This window comes from Desmodus rotundus, chromosome 5, assembly GCF_022682495.2.
Source record: "Desmodus rotundus isolate HL8 chromosome 5, HLdesRot8A.1, whole genome shotgun sequence".
In the NCBI taxonomy this organism is placed as follows: domain Eukaryota; kingdom Metazoa; phylum Chordata; class Mammalia; order Chiroptera; family Phyllostomidae; genus Desmodus; species Desmodus rotundus.
The window spans coordinates 82279235-82302075 of record NC_071391.1 but is presented as its reverse complement, the minus strand read 5'-3'; the positions used below and the strand labels follow the sequence as shown (position 1 = coordinate 82302075).

Genomic DNA, 22841 nt, shown 5'->3' with positions numbered 1-22841 from the left:
TCCTGCTTCACTAACAAGCTGGATGTTAAGGGCAGATATAAAGCATAACTCAATCAATTTGATAAGCATTTATTCAACATCTACCTCTAAGACTCTAAACTCTGTGCAGACAAGACCACTGCCTTGGTGAGTTTACAGTATACATAGTTCAGAGAAGTTCAAGTGCTATTGGAGCACAGTCAGGAGGGGTTAATTCCAAACACCCTTGGGTGGGAGGAAGCAAGGAAGATTTCTACAGGAAATGTCATTTGAAGATTGCACTGGTGATAGTGCGGGAGGTGGACTGAAAGTGGGGAGAGTTGGAGGCATAGAAACAAGTTAGGAGGCTATTCTGGTCCACTAGATGGCGTGAACTCAACTGCAAAGGGAAAAATACACTCAGGAATCACATGGTTTCAGAGAACAATCAGGCCAAATTTTAGGTCCTGGAAGCCCATGACTCTCCCCAATGGCCTGGGTCAAGCTTTTTAATTTTTCCTGTGCTGTATTTCAAGTGTGATACTAGTCATTGTTATGGATTGCTTACTCTAACTGGGCTGATCCTTGACCATAAGCATTTGCAAATTGAGCAGAACTTCCTAAAGAGACCAGACCCTTAGTTTCTGTCATTGTTCATCCTGTTTCTCTTACTGATCCCTGCTGCTGCTTCACTTCCTGTTTGCTCACTGAGTACACCTCTGTTGTAGGTGGGGGGAAGGAGGTTATTGGAGAATGCCTTCAGAGGTTTTTCATTTCCCATAAATCAGCATTCTTTTCACAATCATATGCCGAGAAAGAACTAAATCAGTTGGTTTAAGAACTGAAAAGAGGCAGTTCCCTTGAAGGTGTGCAAAGTATAGTGGAAAGAGCATGGGATCAGAAGACATGTACATTTTATCTTGCCTACTTGCTGGTGGTTCCTCTCTGACTCCCAAATTTCTTTATCAGTAAACTAGAAATAACTTTTTCTATTTTAGGGGAATGTTGTAAGGATTAAATGAGGACAGAAATATGAAAGTTTTTCAATTTTAAAGCATTATGTAAATATCAGGCATTTCAATTAATTAACAGATGGCCTAGTGCTCCAAAATTATACTGATTTTCTTTACATTTCTCTTTCTCAGTATTTCATGGTATATATTGATCTAACTACAAAAATAGCTGGATCCTACAGCCCAGTTTGCCACAGCAGTGTGTAACTGTCCACACCGTGACATCCTCATGGTGCTGGCTGGGACCAGTGAAGTGGGACTGTGCTGTCAGGGGCCACATGCCTCGCAGCTGTTGCTCTAAGATGGTGCATGAAATGCACTAGGGACCTTGGTCCTATTCACTAGCACTGTTACATTTCCTCTGTGTTCTTGAAACAATGGTTTTTACATTTTAGCAATTTATATAACAGGGAGAAATAATGGTACCATTGGCATGTAGTGGTCACTCAGGTCCTTAGATCCTGCAGGCCTAACTATTCTAGCTGTTCCAGAGGAAAGGAGGTTGTTTTTTTTTTTTAGTTATTCAGTTACGGTTGTCCTGCCTTCTTCCTCATTGCTCTCCCCTACCCTGGTCCCCCACTCCCATAGTCAATCCCCCCATTGTCCATGCCCATAAGTCCTCTATTTTTGTTCCTGTGATAGCCCCCTCCCCTTCTTTCCCCCATTATCCCCTTCCCTTCTCCCTTCTGGTCACTGTCAGGTTGTTCTTTATTTCCAAGTCTCTGGTTCTATTTTGCTCATTTGTTTCTTTTGTTGATTAGGTTCCACTTACAGGTGAGATCATATGGTATTTGTCTTTCACCGCCTGGCTTATTTCACTTAGCATAATGCTCCCCAGTTCCATCCATGCTGTCTCGAAGGGTAGGAGTTCGTTCTTTTTTCTGCAGCATAGTATTGCATTGTGTAAATGTACCATAGTTTTTTGATCCACTTATTTACTGATGGGCACTTAGGCTGTTTCCAGAACTTGGCTATTATAAATAACACTGCTATGAACATTAGGGTACATAGATTCTTTTTAATTGGTGATTTAAGATTCTTAGGATATAGTCCCAGAAGTGGGATTGCTAGATTGAAAAACAGTTCCATCTTTGGGTTTTTGAAGAAATTCCATTCTGTTTTCCACAGTGTCTGCACCAGTCTGCATTCCTGCCAACAGTGTACTAGGGTTCCCTTTTCTCCACAGTCTTACCAGCAATTGTTGTTTTTGATTTATTAATGATGGCTATTCTGACCAGTGTGAAGTGGTATCTCTTTGTGGTTTTAATTTGCATCTCTCTAATGACTAGTGATGTTGAACATTTTTTCGTGTGTCTATGGACCCTCTGTATGTCCTCCTTGGGGAAGTGTCTGTTCAGGTCCTTTGCCCATTTTTTAATTAGGCTGTTTGTCTTCCTGATGTGGAGTCATGTGAGTTCATTATATTTTGGAGATCAAGCCCTTGTCCGAGGTATCGTTGGCAAATGTTTTCCCATATGGTTGGTTCCCTTTCCATTTTGTTGATGTTTTCTTTAGCTGTGTGGAAGGTTTTCAGTTTGATACAGTCCCATTTGTTTATTCTTTCATTTATATCCCTTACCCTAGGGGATATATCTTTGAAAATATTGCTGCGTGGGATATCTGAAAATTTTCAGATATCCCACCTGCCTATGTTTTCCTCTAGGACTTTACGGTATCATGACTTATATTTAAGTCTTTTGTTTATTTTGGCATATGGTGTAAGTTAGTGGTCTAGTTTTATTTTTTTGCGTGTACTTGTACAGATCTCCCAACACATTTATTGGAGAGGCTATTTTTACTCCATTTTATGTTCCGGCCCCCTTTGTCAAATAGTAACTGACCTATTGGCATGGGTTTATTTCTCAGCTCTCTGTTCTGTTCCAGCGGTCTATGTGTCTGTTCTTATGCCAGTACTAGACTATTTTGATTACAGTGGCCTTGCAGTATAGTTTGATATTGGGTATGGTGACCCCTCTTACTTTGTTCTTCTTTCTCAAAATTGCTGAGGCTATCCTGGGTTGTTTATGGTTACATATAAATTTTTGAAGTATTTGTTCTGTATCTGTGAAATATGTCTTAGTATTTTTATAGGATTGTGTTGAATATATAGATTGCTTTGGGTAGTGTGGACATTTTAATGATGTTAGTTCTTCCAATACATGAACACATTATGTGCTTCCATATATTTGTGTCTTCCTTAATTTGTTTCTTCAATGTTGTGTAGTTTTCCGAGTGCAGATCTTTTACCTCCTTGGTTAGGTTTATTCCTAAGAATTTTATTTTTCTTGTTGCTATAGCAAATGGGATTTTTTTCCTAATTTCTGTTTCTGATGTTTCATTGTTGGTATACAAAAATGCTTTCATTTTCTGAATGTTGACTTTGTATCCCACCATTTTGCCAAATTCATTTATTAGGTTGAGTAGTTTTTTTGGTAGAGTGTATAGGGTTTTCTATTTACACTATCATGTCATCTGCAAACAGGGACAGATTTACTTCCTCCTTTCCAATTTGGTTGCCTTATATTTCTTTTTCTTGTCTGATCGGTGTGGCTAGAACTTTCAATACTATGTTGAATGGTAGTGGTGTAAGTGGAGACCCTTGTCTTGTGCCTGATCTTAGGGGAAAAGCTTTTAGTTTTTGCCTATTGAGTATGATATTGGCTGTAGGTTTCTCATATATGGCCATTATCATGTGGAGGTATGCTCCCTCTATTCCCACTGTGCTGAGTGTTTTTATCATAAATGGGTGCTATACCTTATCAAATGCTTTTTCCACATGTATTGATTTGATCATGTGGTTTTTGTCTTTCATATTGCCTATGTAGTGTAATTATCCTTCCTACCAAGTGGGATGAATCCCACTTGATGATGGTGTGTGATCTTTTTAATGTCTTTTTAATGTATTGCTAGATCCTGTTTGCCAAAAATTTTTGAGGATTTTAGCATCTATGTTCATCAGCACTATTGGCCTGTAGTTTTCTTTCTTTGTTGTGTCTTTATCTGGTTTGGAATTAGGATAATACTGGCCTCATAAAAAGAGTTTGGGAGTCTTTCCTCTTCTTGAGTTTTTTGGCATAGTGTGAGAAGAATTGGGGTTAGCTCTTCCCTAAATGTTTGGTAAAGTTCTCCTGTGAATCTGTCTAGCCCAGGGCTTTTGTGTGCTGGGTGTTTTTTAATTACTGCTCCAATTTCACTACCTGATATTGGTCTATTCAGGCTTTCTGCTTCTTGATTCAGTTATGGGTTATATGTTTCTAGAAATTTGTCCATTTCACCCAGGTTTTCAAATTTCTTGGTATTTGGTTGTTTATAGTAATTTCTTTTTTGTTTTTTTTTTTTAGATTTTATTCATTTGTTTTTACAGAGGGGTAGGGAGGGAGAAAAAAAGGGAGAGGAACATCAATGTGTGGTTGCCTCTCATGGGCCCCCTACCAGGGACCTAGCCTGCAACCCAGGCATGTGCCCTGACTGGGAATCAAACTGGTAACCCTTTGGTTTGCAGGCTGGCACTCAATCCACTCAGCCACACCAGCCAGGGCAGTTGTTTGTAGTAATTTCTTACGATCATTTGTATTTCTGTGGTATTGGTTGTAATTTCGCCTATTTCGTTTCTGATTCTATTCATTTGGGTCATCTCTGTTTTTTTTCTTGATGAGTCTGCTTAAAGGCGTGTTGATTTTGTTTATCATTTCAAAGAACCAGCTCCTGGATTTATTGATCCTTTGGATTGTTCTTTTAGTCTCTATGTCATTTACTTCTGCTCTGATCGTGATTATGTCCTTCCTTCTACTTGCTCTGGACTTTGTTTGTTGTTGTTCCTCTACTTTTTGTAGATGAAGAGTTAGGTCATTTATTTGAAATTTTTCTGTCTTTTTTAGGTAGGGTTATATCACTATGAACTTCCTTCTCAGGACTGCCTTCACTGTGTCCCATAGGTTTTGGGTTGTTGTGTGTTCATTTTCATTTGTTTCCAGAAACTTTTTGATTTCTTCCTTGATCACATTGTTTACCCATTTGTTGTTTAATGTTATTCAGTCTCCACGTATTTGACTGTTTTTCCTTGAGTTTGGTTTCTAGTTTCAAGCCATTGTGATCCAAGAAAATGCTTGATATGATTTCAATTTTCTTGAATTTGTTGAGGCTTGTTTTGTGTCCTATCATGTGTTCTATCTTTGAAAATGTTCCATGTGCATTTGAAAAGAATGTATATTTTACTTTTGGGGGGTGAAAGTTTCTGTATATATCATTTAAGCCCATTTGATCTATCATGTTGTTCAATGTCCTTGTTGATTCTTTGTTTGGAAGATCAGTCCACTGTTGACAGTGGGGTGTTAAAATCCCCTACTATGAGTGTGTTGCTGTCCATATCTTTCTTGACGTTCTTCAAGATTTTCCTCCTATATTTGGGTGCTCTTACATTGAATGCATATATTTTTACAATGTTTATAGTTACCTGGTGGATTCTTCCCTTTACTATTATGAAATGACTTTCTTCATGTTTTTTTATTGCCTTTGTTTTGAAATCCATTTTGTCTGATATAAGTGTTGCTACCCCTAGACAGAATATATATGAGTTATATTTTCTTATCCATCCAGCTACCCTATGTCTTTTTATTTTTTAATTTTATTTATTTATTTTAGAGAAAGGGGAACAGAGGGAGAAAGAGAAGGAGAGAAACATCAGTGTGTAGTTGCCTCTCACACACCCCTGACTGGGGGCCTGGTCCGCAACCCAGGCATGTGCCCTGACTAGGAATCAAACTAGTGACCCTTTGGTTACCAAGCCAGCACTCAATCCACTGAGCCACACCAGCCAGGGCTACCCTATTTCTTTTGATTGGAGCATTTAATTCATTTACATTTAAGGTTACTATTGATAGGTACTTATTCATTGCCATTTTACTTCCTTTGTACCTGTGTTCCCTTCTCTCTCACTCTGTACCTTTATCTTCTTAAAGCAGTCCCTTTAGCACATCTTGCAGTGCTGGTTTGGTTCAGATACATTCTTTCAGCCTTCTTTTTTCAGGGAATCTCCTTATTTTGTCTTCAATTTTATTTGAGAGCCTTGCTAGATAGAGTAGTCTTGGTTGCAGGCCATTGTTTTTCATTACTTGGAATATTCCTTGCCAATCTCTTCTGGGTTGGAGTGTTTCCATTGAGAAGTCAGCTGCTAGTCTTATCAGGGCTCCCTTGTATGTTACTATCTGTGTCTCTCTTGCTGCTTTTAAGATTCTCTCTTTGTCTTTAAAATTTGGCATTTTAATTATGATGTGTCTTAGAGTAAGCCTCTTTGGGTGCCTCTTGATTGGGACTCTCTGCAGGAAAGGAAGTTTTAATAAGCCTGTGACGTACCACCATATCACCTTTTTAGAAATGTAAGCAGGTTTATTTCTCAAATGTTTGTCCCTAAAAATTTAATCTTCTTTTTAGTGCACTTTGAAATCATGTTTTCTCATTATCCATCTGTTTGTCCATCTGACATCCATCCTATCAGCAGATACTTCTTGAACAGTAGCAGGCACTGCGATAGGTCTTAGGTCCACAGTGATAAACAATACTCACAAGCTCCCTGTGCTCTTGGACCTTACAATAAAATGGGGAGGCTGACCTTAAATAAAAACCATACAAAGTAATATATAATTGCAACCTGTGTTAAGTGCTTTAAAGGAAAGGGATAGTGTGCTGTAAGAAAAGGAGTAAGCAGTGGGAGGTTCCTGACGTCTTCTTGTTATGTCCTGAAGCCAGCTGGTTAGGCAGGTTTGGAAATAAGAAAGTATTTATTGAATAGTTATTAAGTCCTTGTCCAGAGCTAGATTGTGTAAGGGGTATAAAAGAAGCAATTAGACAAAGATTTTGCTCATGAATAACTTACAGCTTTGGTAGTTACACAAACAAAAACAACTTGAAAATAATATTAAAACCTCAGGAGGTGCCAAGTTATGTGCTAAAACTTCAAGGAAAGGAGAGATCTATGGAGGTTAAACTGAGAAGGCTTCCTGAAGGTGGTGGTGCTTGAGCTGAGGCTTAAAAGAAAAGGAGGATTTAAACCAGTGGTAAAGAGAGAGTAAAATCACTTATGCAATTCAAGGAGAAGAAATCCTGCGTATAAATGGAAAGATAAAAAGAAGCCCATTGGTTGAGGCATCTGAGGGTCAATAAAGAAAATTTTTGTCTTGCTGGGTAGCTCAGCTGGTTAGAGCATCATCCCAATATGCCACGGTTGCAGGTTCCTTTAAATCAGAAGGCTTTTAAAAGTAAAAATGGCCCTGCCCTGGGAAAATTGAGATATGTGGTTATCCTGTTTTAATGTGATCAGAGTACAGGGGCTTGGTCCCAAAAAGCAGGGCAGGAGAATGAAGTATATAGATACAGTTCCTTTGACCCATGGTCCGTGTTTACCGTGTGGGTTTGCCCATAGTTTACTAATTTGATTTAATTTGTTGACATTTCTTGGTCATTTTAAAATTTTCAGATCCATTCCTGAGATTGGTCTCAGCTGTCTGAAAAGGAAGCAATCAGAGTAACTTGGGGACAGTACCAGTACATAAAAACATCATACTCTGAGTGTGTATGTCAGTGGAGACTCGACTCCAAAGGGAATCAACCTAAAGATTATTAGGACGTTATTGTGATTGGAGCAAATCAAGGAATTCTGAATATCTATGATTATGCCAAGGGGCTTGTTTTCTGTTGAATCTGTTGGAAGATAAAGGCCTTTACTGTTGAACTACTGGAGAAGGACTCACTAAATAGTGCTAATATTGTTAACCCATTTGGGAGAATGGCAGCCTAGATGCTCATCCATTCTTTTCTGCGGTATTAGAGAGCTAGAGGCCCCAGATCCCATTAGTTTGAAAGAGGATACTGGCCTAAAATCTTAAGAACTACCCTGGCCAGTGTGGCTCAGTTAGTTGGAGCATCGTCCCACATACTGAGGGGTTGGGTTGTATTCCCAGTTGAGGCACATGCCTAGGTTGCAGGTTCAATCCCCATTCAAGTTATGTATGAGAGGCAGCCAAGTGATGCTTCTCTCTCATATTGATGTTTCTTCCTCCCTTTTTCCTTCCTTCCTTCCTTCCTTCCTTTTTTCCTCCCTGCCTTCCTTAATATCTCATCAATAAACATTTTTTAATTTTAATAACCATTTTCTAGTCACCTCTTGCACATAGCTGGTACCATAGCCTCAGCTTATACTTCCTGAGTTTGCCATGTCTATGTCTGGCTAATTTTATGAAGGTTTATCAAACTCTATGAACATCTCAAGTTGCATAGTTTCTAAAATAAGAGATAATTTTTTTCTTTGAAAGATGATATAATTGCGACTTGTATAAAATAGTTCAACAAGTAGGTGAATATAATGCCTACTCTGAGATTCACCAGAGAGGAGTGAAGGGAGAATATTGCAATAAATTACCAGCTGAATGGTGGGTTCCTTTCTAAGTGTGGTGAGAATGTTTGGCTGTGGGAGTCTGGTGGGAAATGCCTCTCCTGGATGCTGGAGTTGCCTCCTGACCTGCAGGGCCTGTTTATAGGTTTGGAAACAAGTTGGAAGGCCCTGCCCTTCTCTGCACAGCCACTTTCTGCCCACTTTTTGCTCCTTCACTGTAGGTCCCTTTGTCTTGCTGGCTTTGCTTTCACCTTTGGTTTTTGGATTGTGCAATTTTATTCTTCCTTATTTTGGAGCAGATTAGCATCATCTAACTGAATTTTAGGCTTGCTTGATTAGGCGCTTGAGATAATTTGGGGGGACTTAAATAGGGCAGAATTTCAAAGCTTGCAAATTTATAATTATATGTGAAGTGTGGATGCAAGTAAGGAGTTAGAAGTTGGCACCTTCCGCTGGTATGGTAGAGGAACATTTTCTAGTCAGAGGACAGCAGCAAGGTGGGGACTGTGCTTATCAGCATCTGCTGCTTGTGTTCTTTCAGTGCAGTGCCCAGCACGGGATTCTCAGTGACTGCTGAGCATTAGCTACCATGGGGATTTTTCCACTGAGGTTATGACTGTCCTTTTAGCCTCCACAAAAAAGTGAATCTGGCAACAGTGAGGCCTAAAGAGCACATGGCACCTATGTCCATTTTGCTCCTATGTGGTAGTCTGGCTGATGGCTCCCAGCCTCTAATCCAGCATAAGCAGAACTATTAATTTCTGGAAGATAATAATAAGATCATTGGAGTAGTCACTGTAAAGGACAACAAATTAGTTGGAAACTCTTGTTCTAGTTATTGCTATGTAACAAATCATTCCAAACTTAGTGATATAAAGCAACAATTATTTAATATTGTTTTCTCTCATGGTTCTGGGGGTCAATGGGGCTCAGATAGATGGTTCTTTAGCCTTCAGGGTTCTTATGCATTGGCCTTCAGATGGTGGTCGTGACTGGAGGCATCTCAAAGGCTTTCTCACGTGTCTGTCTGTTAACACTGTCTGTTGGCTCGATCTCATTTGAGGCTGTCGGCCAGAACACCTGCTTATGGCTTCTCTTATGTAGCCTGCGTTTCCTCACAGCATAGTGGTTGGCTTCTAAGAGCCAGTAGCTCAAGAGCTATGTAATTTTTTTTATGACCTAGCCTTGAAGTTCACCCAGTAATAATCCTGCCTCATTCTGTTCACTGAAAGCAAGCCACTGGAATAGCCTCTGTTCAGAGGAGAGGAATTTAACTTTCCCTGTTGATGGGAGGAGTATGAAAGAATTTATGGACATATTTTAAAACTATCACAGCTCTTTTGATGCCATGCTTCATTCAAATTGGATAATTTTTGAAGTTTTTCTTTTTAAAGGAGATTTTTTTTCAAAAGAGACATATGGCACACAAAATAGTCCAGCAGGCTGTTTCCATCTGCAGCTTCCTACTATCCAGGTGGAAAGGGAGACTACACTCCGTGGCAGAATTTGGTTTGAGGCCAGTGGTTCAAAATGCTTCTGATGGTGCTCAAACCCTATGGGTAGAGTTAGTTCTCCCTCTCAACCAGTAACTGAAGTGATTCTGTCCTTCCCTACCCATCAGTCATGGTGATGTCTTCAACTCCTCCTCTCTGCCAAGAATACTGAGAAACTATAAGGACGAAGAGATCAAAGTTTCTTTACTTTTGTAATTCTCTATCAGCTCATTATTCTCTTATACTTTCTGTTTTTAGCCTTTCCTCTTCTTTTCTTCTCCCCAAATACTTTCCTGAGTCCCTTCACCTGGCAGAGCTACCCCAGGCTAGATTTGGCTTCAAAACATATGGGTGTTGTGCTCATTGTATTCTTCAGCTGCTTCATCATTGAGATCTGTGGACATTTTAAGAGGAATAAACCTTTTTTGTCTTTCTGAAGCTTAGAGAGTCTGTTTCCCATTGTTATACAATTAGTACACCCCCGTGTTTTAGGACTGCCCCTGCTTTTAGCTAGCTTAGACCAAGTAGCTAGCATCATCAGGGGTCTTTGTTCTGAGTTCCTTGAGAGTTAGAACCATATCTCTTGTTAATTCTCTACAACTGCTAGTACATAGTAGTGTCTCGGTAAATATTTATTAATTATTTGATGTATTTCACATTCTTTAAACTGTATTTATGTTAGAATAAAAGGAAAAAAGTGAAATAAGGATTTCTTTAGAAACTTTTGATGCATTTATTTGGTAAAATAAAGATTGCTAAGTTATTTTAAAGTATACTTATTATTTATTTCTTCTTTATTGAGCGTGCCAGGACCATCTACTTGATGTGTCCTCCAATGCTACTACTGTTTGCTGCACAGAAGCATAGCCCAGACGAGGGTCCAAAGTGCAGGGGCAAACACCTTGAACGCTGTTCAGTGTTTCCTCCACAGGAATGGTGGGGGGAACATACAGTGCCTTCATATCCAGGTAGCTGTCAGATGGAAAAAAGACGGTGGAGAGCATGTTCCCAGCAGTCTGGGTGGGACTGAAGGTCAGAACGCGGCCAGTTGCCTAACAGCAGTTTTTTTCTCAATCCTCATTCTGAGTATTGGCTAAAGGGGACTTGGTCAAGGGGTTGTGATGTTGTCAGATGGTTGGCCAAGGGCCACAAGTAAGTGAAGTGACCCGCTCTGTGCAGTGCTGTGATTCCAGTTTCTGCCTCGGCAAACTTCCAAGTCATCACGCAGTGTGGATCTTCAGAGACTGTTGCCAAATAATCCAAATGTGAATATATCCATTGAATGTCAAGGGTCTATTGGACATGTCTGCTGAAAATAAGTGTCATTTTGGTCGCATGCGTAATGATGATTGAACAAATTCTTTGTGAACTGAAACCTGGATAAGTTGTTTGACCTATAGCATTAATATTTTCTTTGCAAATATGGATGCCCTCCACGTGTCCTTGTGCTCTGACACCTCATGGGCCGCTGCAGCTTCCCTCCCCTCACCTTCCCCTCCTCGCACCCACACTGGAGATTGGCTCTGCCCCACCTAATTAATGGCTTTAGGACTGAATTTTGGGAAGAGAAGAAGAAGAGCTTCATATTATATTTGATTTGCCTTTACTTGTGGAAGATGAATATTGTGAAAAGTGAATGAGGTAAACTAATGCTCCAGTTTAAGAGTCTGGGCGTAGTCATTCATTCATTCATTCACTCATTCACAGACTATGGGTTGAGCCCTTTTTGGGAGATACAGCAGTTAGAGAGGTGAAGTTCTATCTTCAAGGGCCTGTCATTCTAATACAGTATGAATACAGCATACAACTCCTGTGTTCATTTCTCTTTGTGTTATAAATGTCACCTGTGCATTACTCACTGATGTCCCTAACTCCATTTCCTGTTAAAGAATATCAAAGAACAGTCGTATTTTTGCTGCATACCAGCTCTTTGAGCAGTTCTTAAATTGCTTGATATGGGACTACAGTTTGACTATGGCTAAAAGTAAGTCTTGAGGGAATTCTGAGATTCTCTTCAGAACCAAATATTGATATAAAAGTCTGTTTCTGCACTGAGGGCTGTGGAAAGTCTGTCACCAAAATGTGAACTAAGTGCAGGAGACAGCAAGAGACAGAGACACAAAGAGAGGAAACTAGCTTAAAAAGTAAGAGTCAGCTTACACTACATTAATATTTGGATGGATGGATGGATGGATAAAAATAAAAGAGAAAACCTGAGTACTAGGATGTTTTGTTTTTAAAATGAAAACTCAGCCCACTGTTTCCATTTGTGCCCGCTGAACTGGAGACATCAGGGACTGGCAGCCCGTCTTCCACTGAGGTCAGCAAGAGCAGATTTAAATCTCTACAGCAGCATGCTTTCTAACCTGATAAATAGGGCTGGTAATTGAATTAGAAACATTTGAGCTGTCAGCTAATTTTGCTACTCAGATAATTGCTTTGTCCAGGTCTGTTTCATCTTTGAATCACTTAAGTGACTTGCTTACTGGTAAGGGAAGTGTTTCTGTTGCCATGATATAGGCATATATTTTACGTCTCCCTAAATTATGCTGCTTGTTCTTCCCCAGGGCAATACTCAGGTATTTCAAATTATTACAGACATTGTTGCATGAGTTTTGATAGGCATTAGTTTTGTTCTAATTTGTGATTCAGTCCCATCTTTGTTTCCATGAGTATTATTGTGTGTATACACGTTATTCCATTCCCAGCTGCTTTTTTCAGAGGCAAATAACCAAATTCATTTTCCCCTTTCCAGCAATAATAATATAGTGTAAAAATTTAAAAGGCCCTAGCCCTGATTAGCATATTAAAGCTATTAATAGTAAAGAAATTGATCTAGAACAGCAACTATAGTTTTAGAAATGAAGAATTCAACCCAGCCTTTGCTTTTGGTTTAAAAAAAAATCCCAGAGTGTTCCCATCCCACCTCAAAGATGTGGATATTGACTGTCCCTCACTTGCTCTTCTTGAAGAAATTAGTAGTTTTATATATTAAAGGTAAATAACTCTATTAAAAATCACAAGTAGAATCTGCAGGAGAAAAGGAGGTACATCTTCTAATAAGGATTTTTCTTGCACCAAGCTCTGATGATAGATTCTTCTTAGCTTCTGCTTATATTAGTCCTCACCTCTTCCATAGCTTTGTGTTCTGGCCTAACTAAAAATGCCTCCTTGCTTCCTGAACACATTACCTAGAATTCGATGTTGATTTCCTACAACTGTACACTGAGGGGGCATGGCAGAATCCTGCTTGGATCTCTTGATGTATCCAATTCAGACCAATGTTTGTCCTTAGCAAGATGGTTATTCCAAACCACACATTTGGCTGGACTTTGAATTCCTCATTAAGAGTAGGAACCCTCTCCGTCCATCATTGTATTCCTGGTACTTAACACTTTGCTTGACCTGGTGCTCAGCCACTTGTGATTGAATTGAATTGAATTAAATTAAACTCATATCTCATTTGTATAAAATCCCTCCATTGCCCTCTTCATCAGCCCTTTTTTCCCTCCTCCCTTCCTTCCTTCCTCCCTTCCTTCCTTCATTCCACCCACCCATCCATCCACCCACCCATTTGTTTTTCCACACATACTATGTGACAGACACTATGCTACTGGTAAATAAGACAGTCTGACTCCCAGAAATTTGGGATCAGAGGACAGACAATCATTAAGTTAACAAATAAACATATAGTTACAGATATATTTGTGAAGTGTAATGAGAAACAGACAGGTGCACCAAGAGACATTCAGTGATAGAAGTGGAAGTCCAGGCTTTCCTAGGATAGTTGGAAGACCTCTCAAAGGTAACTTTTAAGAAACGGAATGAAAAATGAAATGGGTATAGTGATGAGAAAAACAGGGTGAAAGAGTATTCCAGGCAGAGGGGGAAAGCACATACAAAGGACCTAGGTTAGGAAAGAACTTAAAATTTTGAGGAACCGAAAGGAGGCTGGCATGAGGGGAGTGTATCAGGCAAGGAAGAAAATGGCACAAGGTGAAACGGGACAAGTAAGTAAGGGCTAGATCTCCCAGGGCTTTGTAGGCCATGAGAAGTTGTTCAGATTTTATTCAGGCAATTCTCCCGTGGCTGCTGAGTGAATAGGGCATTTAACCTAAGATGCCTATAGATTTGCTTATGAATGGGCAGGTTGCTTTTCTTGATTAGTGTATCTTGAAATGTTGGATGGATAAAATGAAATAATATATTGTAAATGTTTCTCCCCCGCCTATGCAACCCTGTGTTTGTCCTCTCTTCTGAATGTGTACATTATGACTTGGAGCTTCTATATCAGCTGTTGAGTATTTAGTATATTCTAAGTTACGGACTTGTCATTCATGTCCTGTTTCTACCAACTAGGTTATTAGCTCTCTGAGAACAGAGACTTTGTCTCACCAGAGCCAGCACGCAAAACCCTACCAGAGGAACACATAGGTTTGTTTGTTTTAAGGATTTGAGATTTCCTTTATTTAAAAATTTATCTGTTGGCTTTAAAAAATAATTACAAGTAATATATGGGGAGACCAAAGTAGGTTTACAGTTGTTCATATGGAAAACAATACAATAATTCATAAGTAATAATACAACAATAAACTGTTTTATGTACTCATAATGGTAAACCTACTTTTGCCCCACTCTGTATTTTGCCTACTTCTGTATATGTTTGAAATTTTTTTTCGTAACAAATGGAAAGCAAAGTAGGCTGTAAAAAAAAAAAAGCAATATGGGATAAAGTACAAAAGAAAAATTCTCTGCTGTATCCTAGGGGAAGCATGATTTTGCTTTAATTGATACTGTTAAAATTGCCTTTTTAAGTGGCTGTGCAGTTTTCCACTTTCAATGGCGATATCGGCTTCCTAATTCCTCACCAGTGTTTGATAATGTCAGGCTTTTTACTTTTTACAAACCTGAGTATTAAAAAAATATATCCAGATTTACATTTCCCTGATAAGTGAATGTCATTTCATATTTTATTGGTACTCACATTTCTCTTCTCTGTTCACACCCTTTGTCATTTTTCTACTGAATTATCTTTTTAATGATTGCAGGAACGCTTTATATAGTCTAGGTACTAATCCTCTGTTATGTATATTGTAAATATTTTGTCCCAATCTCCTTTATTCTACACTCAGCAATAATGCATAGTGGCCCTTCTTCTATTTCAGGATAGAGAGTATCTTTGCTGACGGTGTGTCCCATGGAGGCCCAAGCCAGTGTTCTGAAATGCCCTTTCAGCACTTGTTGGCATGATCGTCAGCACACCAGCAAAAGCAGTCATCACCATTTACCGTCTTGGCCCAATAGACTCTTTTTGTTTTCTAGCTATTTTACAAATAACGTTGAAAAATAAGAATAAAAGGATAGTAAAACAAAAACTTCATTTGAAATTTTAATAATAATTTAAATGTAGCAACCCCAAATCTTTATTCCATATTCTCCTGATTTTGAGTGTGTGTGTGTGTGTGTGTGTGTGTGTGTGTGTGTGTGTGAATACAACCAACTGCCCATCTACTGTCATGTGTACCCGGAATGTATCCATCTTGAACATACTGGTTCTGGGCTTCAGACGTATCTCAATAGATTCTAACTTATTACTCTGGTTGTTCTCGCACTTGTATCATCAAATTGCAAAATTTGAAGAACTTTTTGAAACCTTCAATAACTCAATTTTATCAAAGAAAGGACAGCTATCTTTTTTGCTCTATAATTCAAACATTTTCATTTTCGGATTTATAAACACCAATTAAACTGTCAATTCATTGAATTTTTTTGTTTCTTTACCCTCTCTATCCTTCCCATCCTTTGTTTATGAACCTGCCTTCAGCATTTGTTCACTTATGAACTTTACTAAATAAAATTTGGCACACAGATCTCATAAAAGATGCAAGAATATGGTCATATGCCCTGCTGGCACACAGGATGGTCCCGGTTCTTGTTGCAAAATAGTGCATGAGAAAGTCCTTCCACTTGAATGACTAAGTGAATGACCTTGTTTCCTTTTTGTTCTTAGAAACCCATGGTTTACTCATTAACTCATGAGTCTGAGAAAATTCATTTAGTGTTTTGTCATTTGAAGATGCATAAATTTTGCTGTATCATCAGTCTCACCATCGTCAGGGTCCTGATTGCTGCTGTTTGTCCCTTTGCACTCGTCTGCTGGCTTTGTCTCATCACTAAGGGTTTCTGTCAGTTTTCTTCTTGTTGCTGTTAGTGACTGAAAGTTTTTAAATTCTGATTCTCAACTGTGTTCAATAGAAGCCGAAAGCTGACTGCAAAGATAGTGTCTTCAGTCTTTTATACTTTATTTTAAAATGATGCAGTACGTTGGGCAATGCAGTAAGAAAACTGAGTGATAATGTAGTAGTGATTTATTTCATCTTGCATCATCATTTTTTACAATTTCATTGTTTTCCTTTTTCTTATTATTTTAGTCTTTTTTTTTAAAGGTCTAGTTGTAAATAATCCAAGATACAGACAAAAATAATACCACGAGGACCCTAGAGTATAGCTTAAATTTATAAAAGGTTACAATAGGTCCACATGGTAATTACAAGATAAAATGAATTTTATTGTTTTTATAAATAAATATAATCTCTTTGTTTTTTGGAAGACTCTAAAAATGTTAACATTATGAAGTAATAACCATCCCAAATAGTAAGGAATTGTTCCAAAAAGAAAGTCAAAAACTAAAATTGGGCCCAGTAGCCCTCATGTTATATCAAGGACTGAGCTGGCTGGCAGTACACGCTGACTCTGTTAATGAAGCTTTTATTGTGGAGTCAACTGGAATGGAAGTGACACTTAATTAGTTTTAGCCTTTCTTTACTACACTTAAGCATGCAGGAGTTTACTCTGGCTTACAGCCTTTTGTTCTGACATCCCCCTATCTGTGCAGCTTGGACAGAAAGAATAAATTCACTTCTTTCTCACTCAAATAGGTGCTTCCTCTACCTGTTCCTTTTGTTTGCAGGAACCCTGCTGATAATCTCATGTGTCTCTCTTCTAAGCCTGTTTTCTCTGTCCAAGCCCCTGAGCTGGGAGATGTTGAGGTGAGGTGCATCTCTGTTGAGCAGGGAGCACTGCCAGTGTCCCAGCTGGAAGACTCTGTAGGAGGTGTGTGTGCCAAGCACGGTATCATTGTGTGCAGGCACCGCAGGCGTCTGCCACGTTGACGTGACATTTACAAGTTAGAGTCTGGAAAAGGACCGGCAATGGAACACCTGTCAGCTACCTCATGTAGAGTGGCAGTCACTGGGCCAGCTTTGTTTGACTCAGAAATCACAGTCAAGGAGTAATACTTGACATAGGGTTTGAAGCTATCCCACTTTTTCTAGAGTGATGAATCGCGTTAGCCTTTTACTGGGCTGTAGGATAAACCATAGTGGTTGGTGCAGAATCTAGAATCATGTCTGGATGTGAATGAGGGCTCTGTGACTCACTGTGTGACCCTGGCAAGTCACTTAAAAATTTATGTAAGCCTCAGTTCCCAGCTATAAAGTAGGGATAATAATATCACTTCCTTCCTAGGGTTATCGGATGGATTAAATAGTAACTTTTAAAGTGTAAGCACTTTTCCCAGTGTTTGTCCAATGTTAAGTGTTCAATAAATGTGAAGTATTTTTCACGTTCTTCAGAAACTCATAAGAAATTCAGGTTTCCATCTGTCCCAATATTTTAATAAAAAATATATACATGTTACAACTTTCCAGGGACATGCCATGACATGAGCGTGTGTGTGAGACTCTCTCTCTGACTTAAGAATTGCGGGAACACTTTGCACAAGAAGCCCAGGACATACTTTTCTTTATCTCTCTAGGAAAATTTACTGCTAGAATCAGGGTCATTTCAGCATCTCTACAGTTTCTTTGTTGCAGAAACCATTGGGTATTAAGAACTGATTTCAGTAATAGCAGTCTTTTGATTGGCCTGGAACTTTCCCATGGTATATTCTAACGCAAAGTGAAGACCTAGAGCTGTTTGGAAGGTTATACTGTGGCTTGATAGGAGACTGTCTTTTTGTGTGAGTAATGAGGTACTTGGTTTTAAGTCTTTTATCATGATCTAGTAGCCAAATAACAGACTTTTTGTGTGTGTTGCTTATATAAAATATAATCCTTTCTGTAGCACTTAGTTTATTTCCTTGAATCCTTTTCAATACCATTAGTAAATTCTGTCAAATGATACAATTCTGACTTTTCCCCCCTTATTTTTCAGATCTTCAAAGCTGCTGCGGGCATTTTATGTCCCCTTCCTGTCAGATCAGTATACAGTGTATGCAAACTACACCATCCTCAAACCCCGGAAAACAAAGCACAGCAGAAAGAAAAGTGGAGGTTAGCAGCACGCCTCTGACCCCAAAGGACAACCATCTGTTCTAATGATTCCACTGACAGGACTCCCTCCAAGTCATCACTTGTAACATTTGTAATAAAGGCCATCTGACACCAATACTGGAATCTGGGTGCTTTGGGTTAGTCAAAGTCAATCAAATTCACTTCTTGCCTGTGTCTCAGTTCTGCAAATTTTTTGCAGCTAGGCAGAGAAAGGCCCTAAAATCCAGGTAGATACAGCGTTCCACATCTCATTGTTTTCCTTCTGTTCAATTATTTATTAGACCGGAGAAGAGTAGAATCAACTCATAGGAAGAATTGAACATCTCTGAGCTGGATGGCTGTGTCAAGCTGTTCCCCACACTCTGGCATCCCAGAACTAACAAGCTTCTCTTGGGCCATATGGGCTTCTCCACCAAAGCTGTGTGGCAACTTGTAGCAGACCTTGTTGTTCAAGTCCTCGTGCTGAAAATAAGCACAGCGCCGTCGCCTGCCGGCATGTCCTTTTCACCTCGAGCAAGACTAAGCTTCTCTAAAGCGCTTCGCAGGATGAGGACCCTGTCCTGGAGATATCTCAGGAAAAAGGCAACTGTTTGAGGAACTGTGACCTCATTTCATTATTTAGGATGCCTCTTATTTTCATTTTATCTCCTTTACAACAAACTGTAACTATGAGGGTTGTTTTGTTTTGTTTTTTTAAGTTTTAGCATGTAATTTCTTGAATTCAGGACTTTCCTGTGTACAGGCTCTAGACAAGACTATAACTGTACAGGACATATTTGGAGAAAATTAATTCTATCAATTGGTAGATTTGGATAACATCACATTTTTAAGTAATGCATTCTGTTGCCATTTCTGAAGAGACTGAGAATTTCTCTTTTTTAAACAATCCTAGTCAAAAAGACCAGTGTATATTTATAGCACCTATTTTTGAGTCTGTGTGTGGCAAAGCACATCTTGCACGGGGCACTTCTTGTCTGGCAGGCAGTTATAAAGACCTAATACTTTAATAAGTATATACTGCTACTTTATGCTTACATACATTATTTCGTAATTTATAAAGCACTTTTGCATGACTCTCATTTGATCCTCTCCCACAATGTGAGGTAGACAAGGCAAGTGGTTTTATACCCATTTTACAGATTAAGAAACTGAGACTATAAGGGGAGCTAAAGTCACACAAGCTCACACAGCCAATGACAGTGCTGGGACTGGAACCCAGGTTGCCTAACTTCCCATCTAGACATTACTTGAAAGAATGGTGAGGTTGGCCAGAGACCTGATTGATAATGTAACTTTATATTTTAACAAAGAATTTTATCTGTATTTCTTTTGAGTTCTTTGGAGACTCCAGTCTTTCTGTTGGTTAGACTCTCATCACAGCAGGGCTTCAGAGTGCAGCCTGGCCAGTGGCAGGAAAGCAGTGCTCCTGTTGGGAGTCGTGCTCCTTTGTAGCCACGCAGGGTCCAGTGTTAGTTCCATTTCTGTAGTCCCTCTGGGGTCACGTAATAGGTGCCTTATTTCCCTAAGAGTACATGTGTCTAGTATCTGCAAATAGGTCGAATCTGTTTTTCAGAGTTTCCATCTTTCATTTTTCAAAGAGAAGGGCTTTTGATAGGAACTGTCTGTGAGGAGAAAAGAAGTGAAAAGGGAAGAAATGGCTAGTCACCATATAAAAAGTCTCCCCTCTGAGGGAAGATCCGGGATCCAGTGGAAGCACTGGAGAGGCAATGGGTCAAAACAGTGCGGAACGATAACGGGAGAGTGAAGAGAAACTGGGGTCCCACTTGCTGATTGAAAGTTCTTGGCATTTAATTCTCAATACTTGATTACTTTTTTCCAAATATGGACACATTTGGTTTGACTGTGGGATAGAGAGTTTTCAGTGAAATACCTTGCCACGCCTACATGGGTAGTGCACTTGCTGTGTGTTTGTTTCACGGTGGCCAGCGCCCTGGACTTTCTGCAGAGGTGAATAAGAGCGTTCAGCAACAGAGGTCCATGCTGAGTAGCTTTTTGTAAATCAAAAATGCTGACCTATTTTATCATTTTGCACATGCAAAAAGCCTTCTGAGCAAGAACTTACTGTAATATAGCACAGAAAAAGGTCGTGATTGGTCCAGGAATTCCTTGGGAATATCAGTTCCTGTCCCTTTTAAAACCTGATTTTGGTTTTCTTTAGGGAGAGCACAATAAATTGCAGGCACTATACCAATGCTACAGGCCAGGGGTAGAAAATGAATGGTTTTTGTTATGGAGGCATTTTTCACGTGAGGCGTTTTTCACACATTTATCAACACATTTAAAAATCTCCATCTCAGCCCTAGCTGGTGTGGCTCAGTGGATTGGGCACTGGCCTGCTAACAAAAGGGTTGCGAGTTCAATTCCCAGTCAGAGCACATGTCTGGGTTGTGGGCCAGGTCCCCAGGAGTGGGCATGTGAGAGGCAACCACACATTGAGGTTTCTCTCCCTGTCTTTCTCCCTCCTTTCCCCTCCCTAAAAGATAAATAAAATCTTAAAAAAAAAAATCTCCACCTCACAACACAGTGAGGTTAGCTTTGCCTGTGAAAAAAGATTTTCAGAACACCTGGTCAAAGTAACATTTTTCCTTTAGTGAATCAAGGTTCCTCATGAGCTGACTCCTCTGCCCATTTTAAGAATAAAGTGTCTGAGGTACTTAGTTCTCCGTAGATTATTGAATATCAAGGAATGAAGGACTGTAGATTAGTTGTAATAACCTTTGATTATGGAGCTGAGTGTAGGAGCGGCTGTACTTGGCAGTCCAGGACTCTCTGATCGCTGATCTCTCAGGCAGCCGTATCTGTACACCACATCTTACTATGCTGAGTCCCATTATTGAACCAAACTGTGTAATAGGCATCTAGTATCAAAGTTTACCTGTCACCTGGTAGTTGTCATCTGATAAGAAAGAAGACTGGTTACTTTAATCTCTTGGGATAGTCATGGAAAATTGAAGTCCATACTCTTTAGTACTAAATTCAAGTTTAGGAACAGGTTGTTTTAAATTAAAGATGGCTTTTGATCGCAACCATTGATCTGGGTCATTTTCCTAGTTTTGAATTCTGGGAAAGGCCCATGAAAACCCCATGTGGTTCTGCAACAATAGGTCTAGAGTGATGACCATTTGGGCAAAGCACCAATGGCAATCCTTCATTGTGTTCTGCATTTCAAGGGATTTATTCAGATAAGAACTCAACTGTGATTGTGCTGTCTTCAGGCCAGTGTGAGGCAGCTCTGCTTTGATTGCTGGATTTCAGAGACTCTCTGGTGTTTCAATGAATCTAAATGAATGTTGCCTTCAATTTTTCCAGTGTGCATTACCACGTGTTTCATGCTGCAGATGAAAGCAGGAAGCAGTACAGTGCTGAAGCAGGAGTATTGTCCAATATATTTGCCAAATCCTTGTGCTTTATTTCACGTGTCAGTGTTTACATTCCATACTTGTATTTTCTGTGAAAGAAAAAAGTTAAATAAATCTTGACAGTTTGATTTTCCTTTTCTTAAGTTAATATTTTCACTCTTGCTTTTTTGAGCTTTTAAATCTTTGGTGGAGGTTGGAAACTGAAGCTCAAGCCCATCATCTACCTCACTCCCACCCTTCAGGGTATAGACCTGCCTTCTACAGTCCAAATAGCTCGAAATAACTTATTCTGAAAATTCTAGGAAGAAGCCTTTGGGAAACCCATTGAGGGTTAGTTTTATTTTAGTTGTGGAAAAGCCATGCATAATAGGAATTACTCAGTATGTCATTGTAACTAAAAGAGTTTGGGGTCCCTCTTATGTTTTTAGATTAAGAATTTTCATCATGTAGGGATCTTAATATTCATAGAAATGTGCTGGTAATATTTAAAATTGTGGTAATTTCCCCCTTTGTCAGGAGTTGTTAGGAGCAAAACAACTTTTTTATTAATGAATTCCTGGTATCATTCTTATACCTTGCATCTTGTGACCACCTGGTTTTACACGACTGGTTGTCAATTTCCTTTCCATAGGACCCAAATGCCCAGGAAACTTGGTTTGATTTCTTTCTCCCAAGTTGTTTTACAGATGGATGCTTTACTAATATAATTGTTTTCCCCTGTTTAGAAGGGTCACCTTTCTCTATGTTCATTACTTTTATTTATAGGGCCAGCTCAAGTCTCCCTCTGTTCTAGGAAACCTTTCTGGACTTCAGACCTCTGTAATTACTTCCTTTCCTTAACCCTTTGGAGTACCTTACTAATGACATAGAATCTTAACATGTATCCCTTGTAAACCTGCCTGTCCAGGGCATTGCTGGCACGTCTGGGGGCAAACCATTTATCTGGGTCATTTTCCTAGTTTTGAGTTCTGGGGAAGGCGTTTGCACATTTCCCTGAGCATGTTGGCACTGCACGTGTTTGTGGACAATGAAGAAAGAAAAGCAAAAAGAAACCTGAAACTACTACACAATTGTTGCTTATTATTTGGCAGATTTCTAGGCCACAGAAAATACAGCAAGTCATATGTCCCATAGTACCCACAGGGCCATTCGGAAGATGTGAATGAGGCTTAATATGGTGCATGTTTTAGGATTTCTGAATACATGGGCCTTCACAAAAAGGCACGTTCCTCAGAGTACCTTCTAAAAGGAGAGAGTGGGTACCTTCACTGAATTTT

General features: G+C 39.4%; 1 protein-coding gene across 7 annotated transcripts in view; it reads left to right on the top strand.

Moving 5' to 3' along the window:
- ALG9 (ALG9 alpha-1,2-mannosyltransferase) overlaps window positions 1-21700 on the top strand; it is a 124282-nt gene extending 102582 nt beyond the window's left edge. For 4 of the 7 annotated variants that reach the window (XM_053924309.1, XM_053924307.1, XM_053924311.1 and 1 more), the window contains one exon: window positions 18066-18295. In XM_053924309.1, coding sequence (XP_053780284.1) covers window positions 18066-18189 — 124 coding nt within the window. In that variant the 3' untranslated portion in view covers window positions 18190-18295. Of the gene's footprint in view, window positions 1-18065; window positions 18296-18465 lie in introns of those variants that run through there. The other 3 variants (XM_053924310.2, XM_053924308.1, XM_053924306.1) reach the window with 1 other exon arrangement.
- The last annotated feature ends 1141 nt before the right edge of the window (window positions 21701-22841 follow it).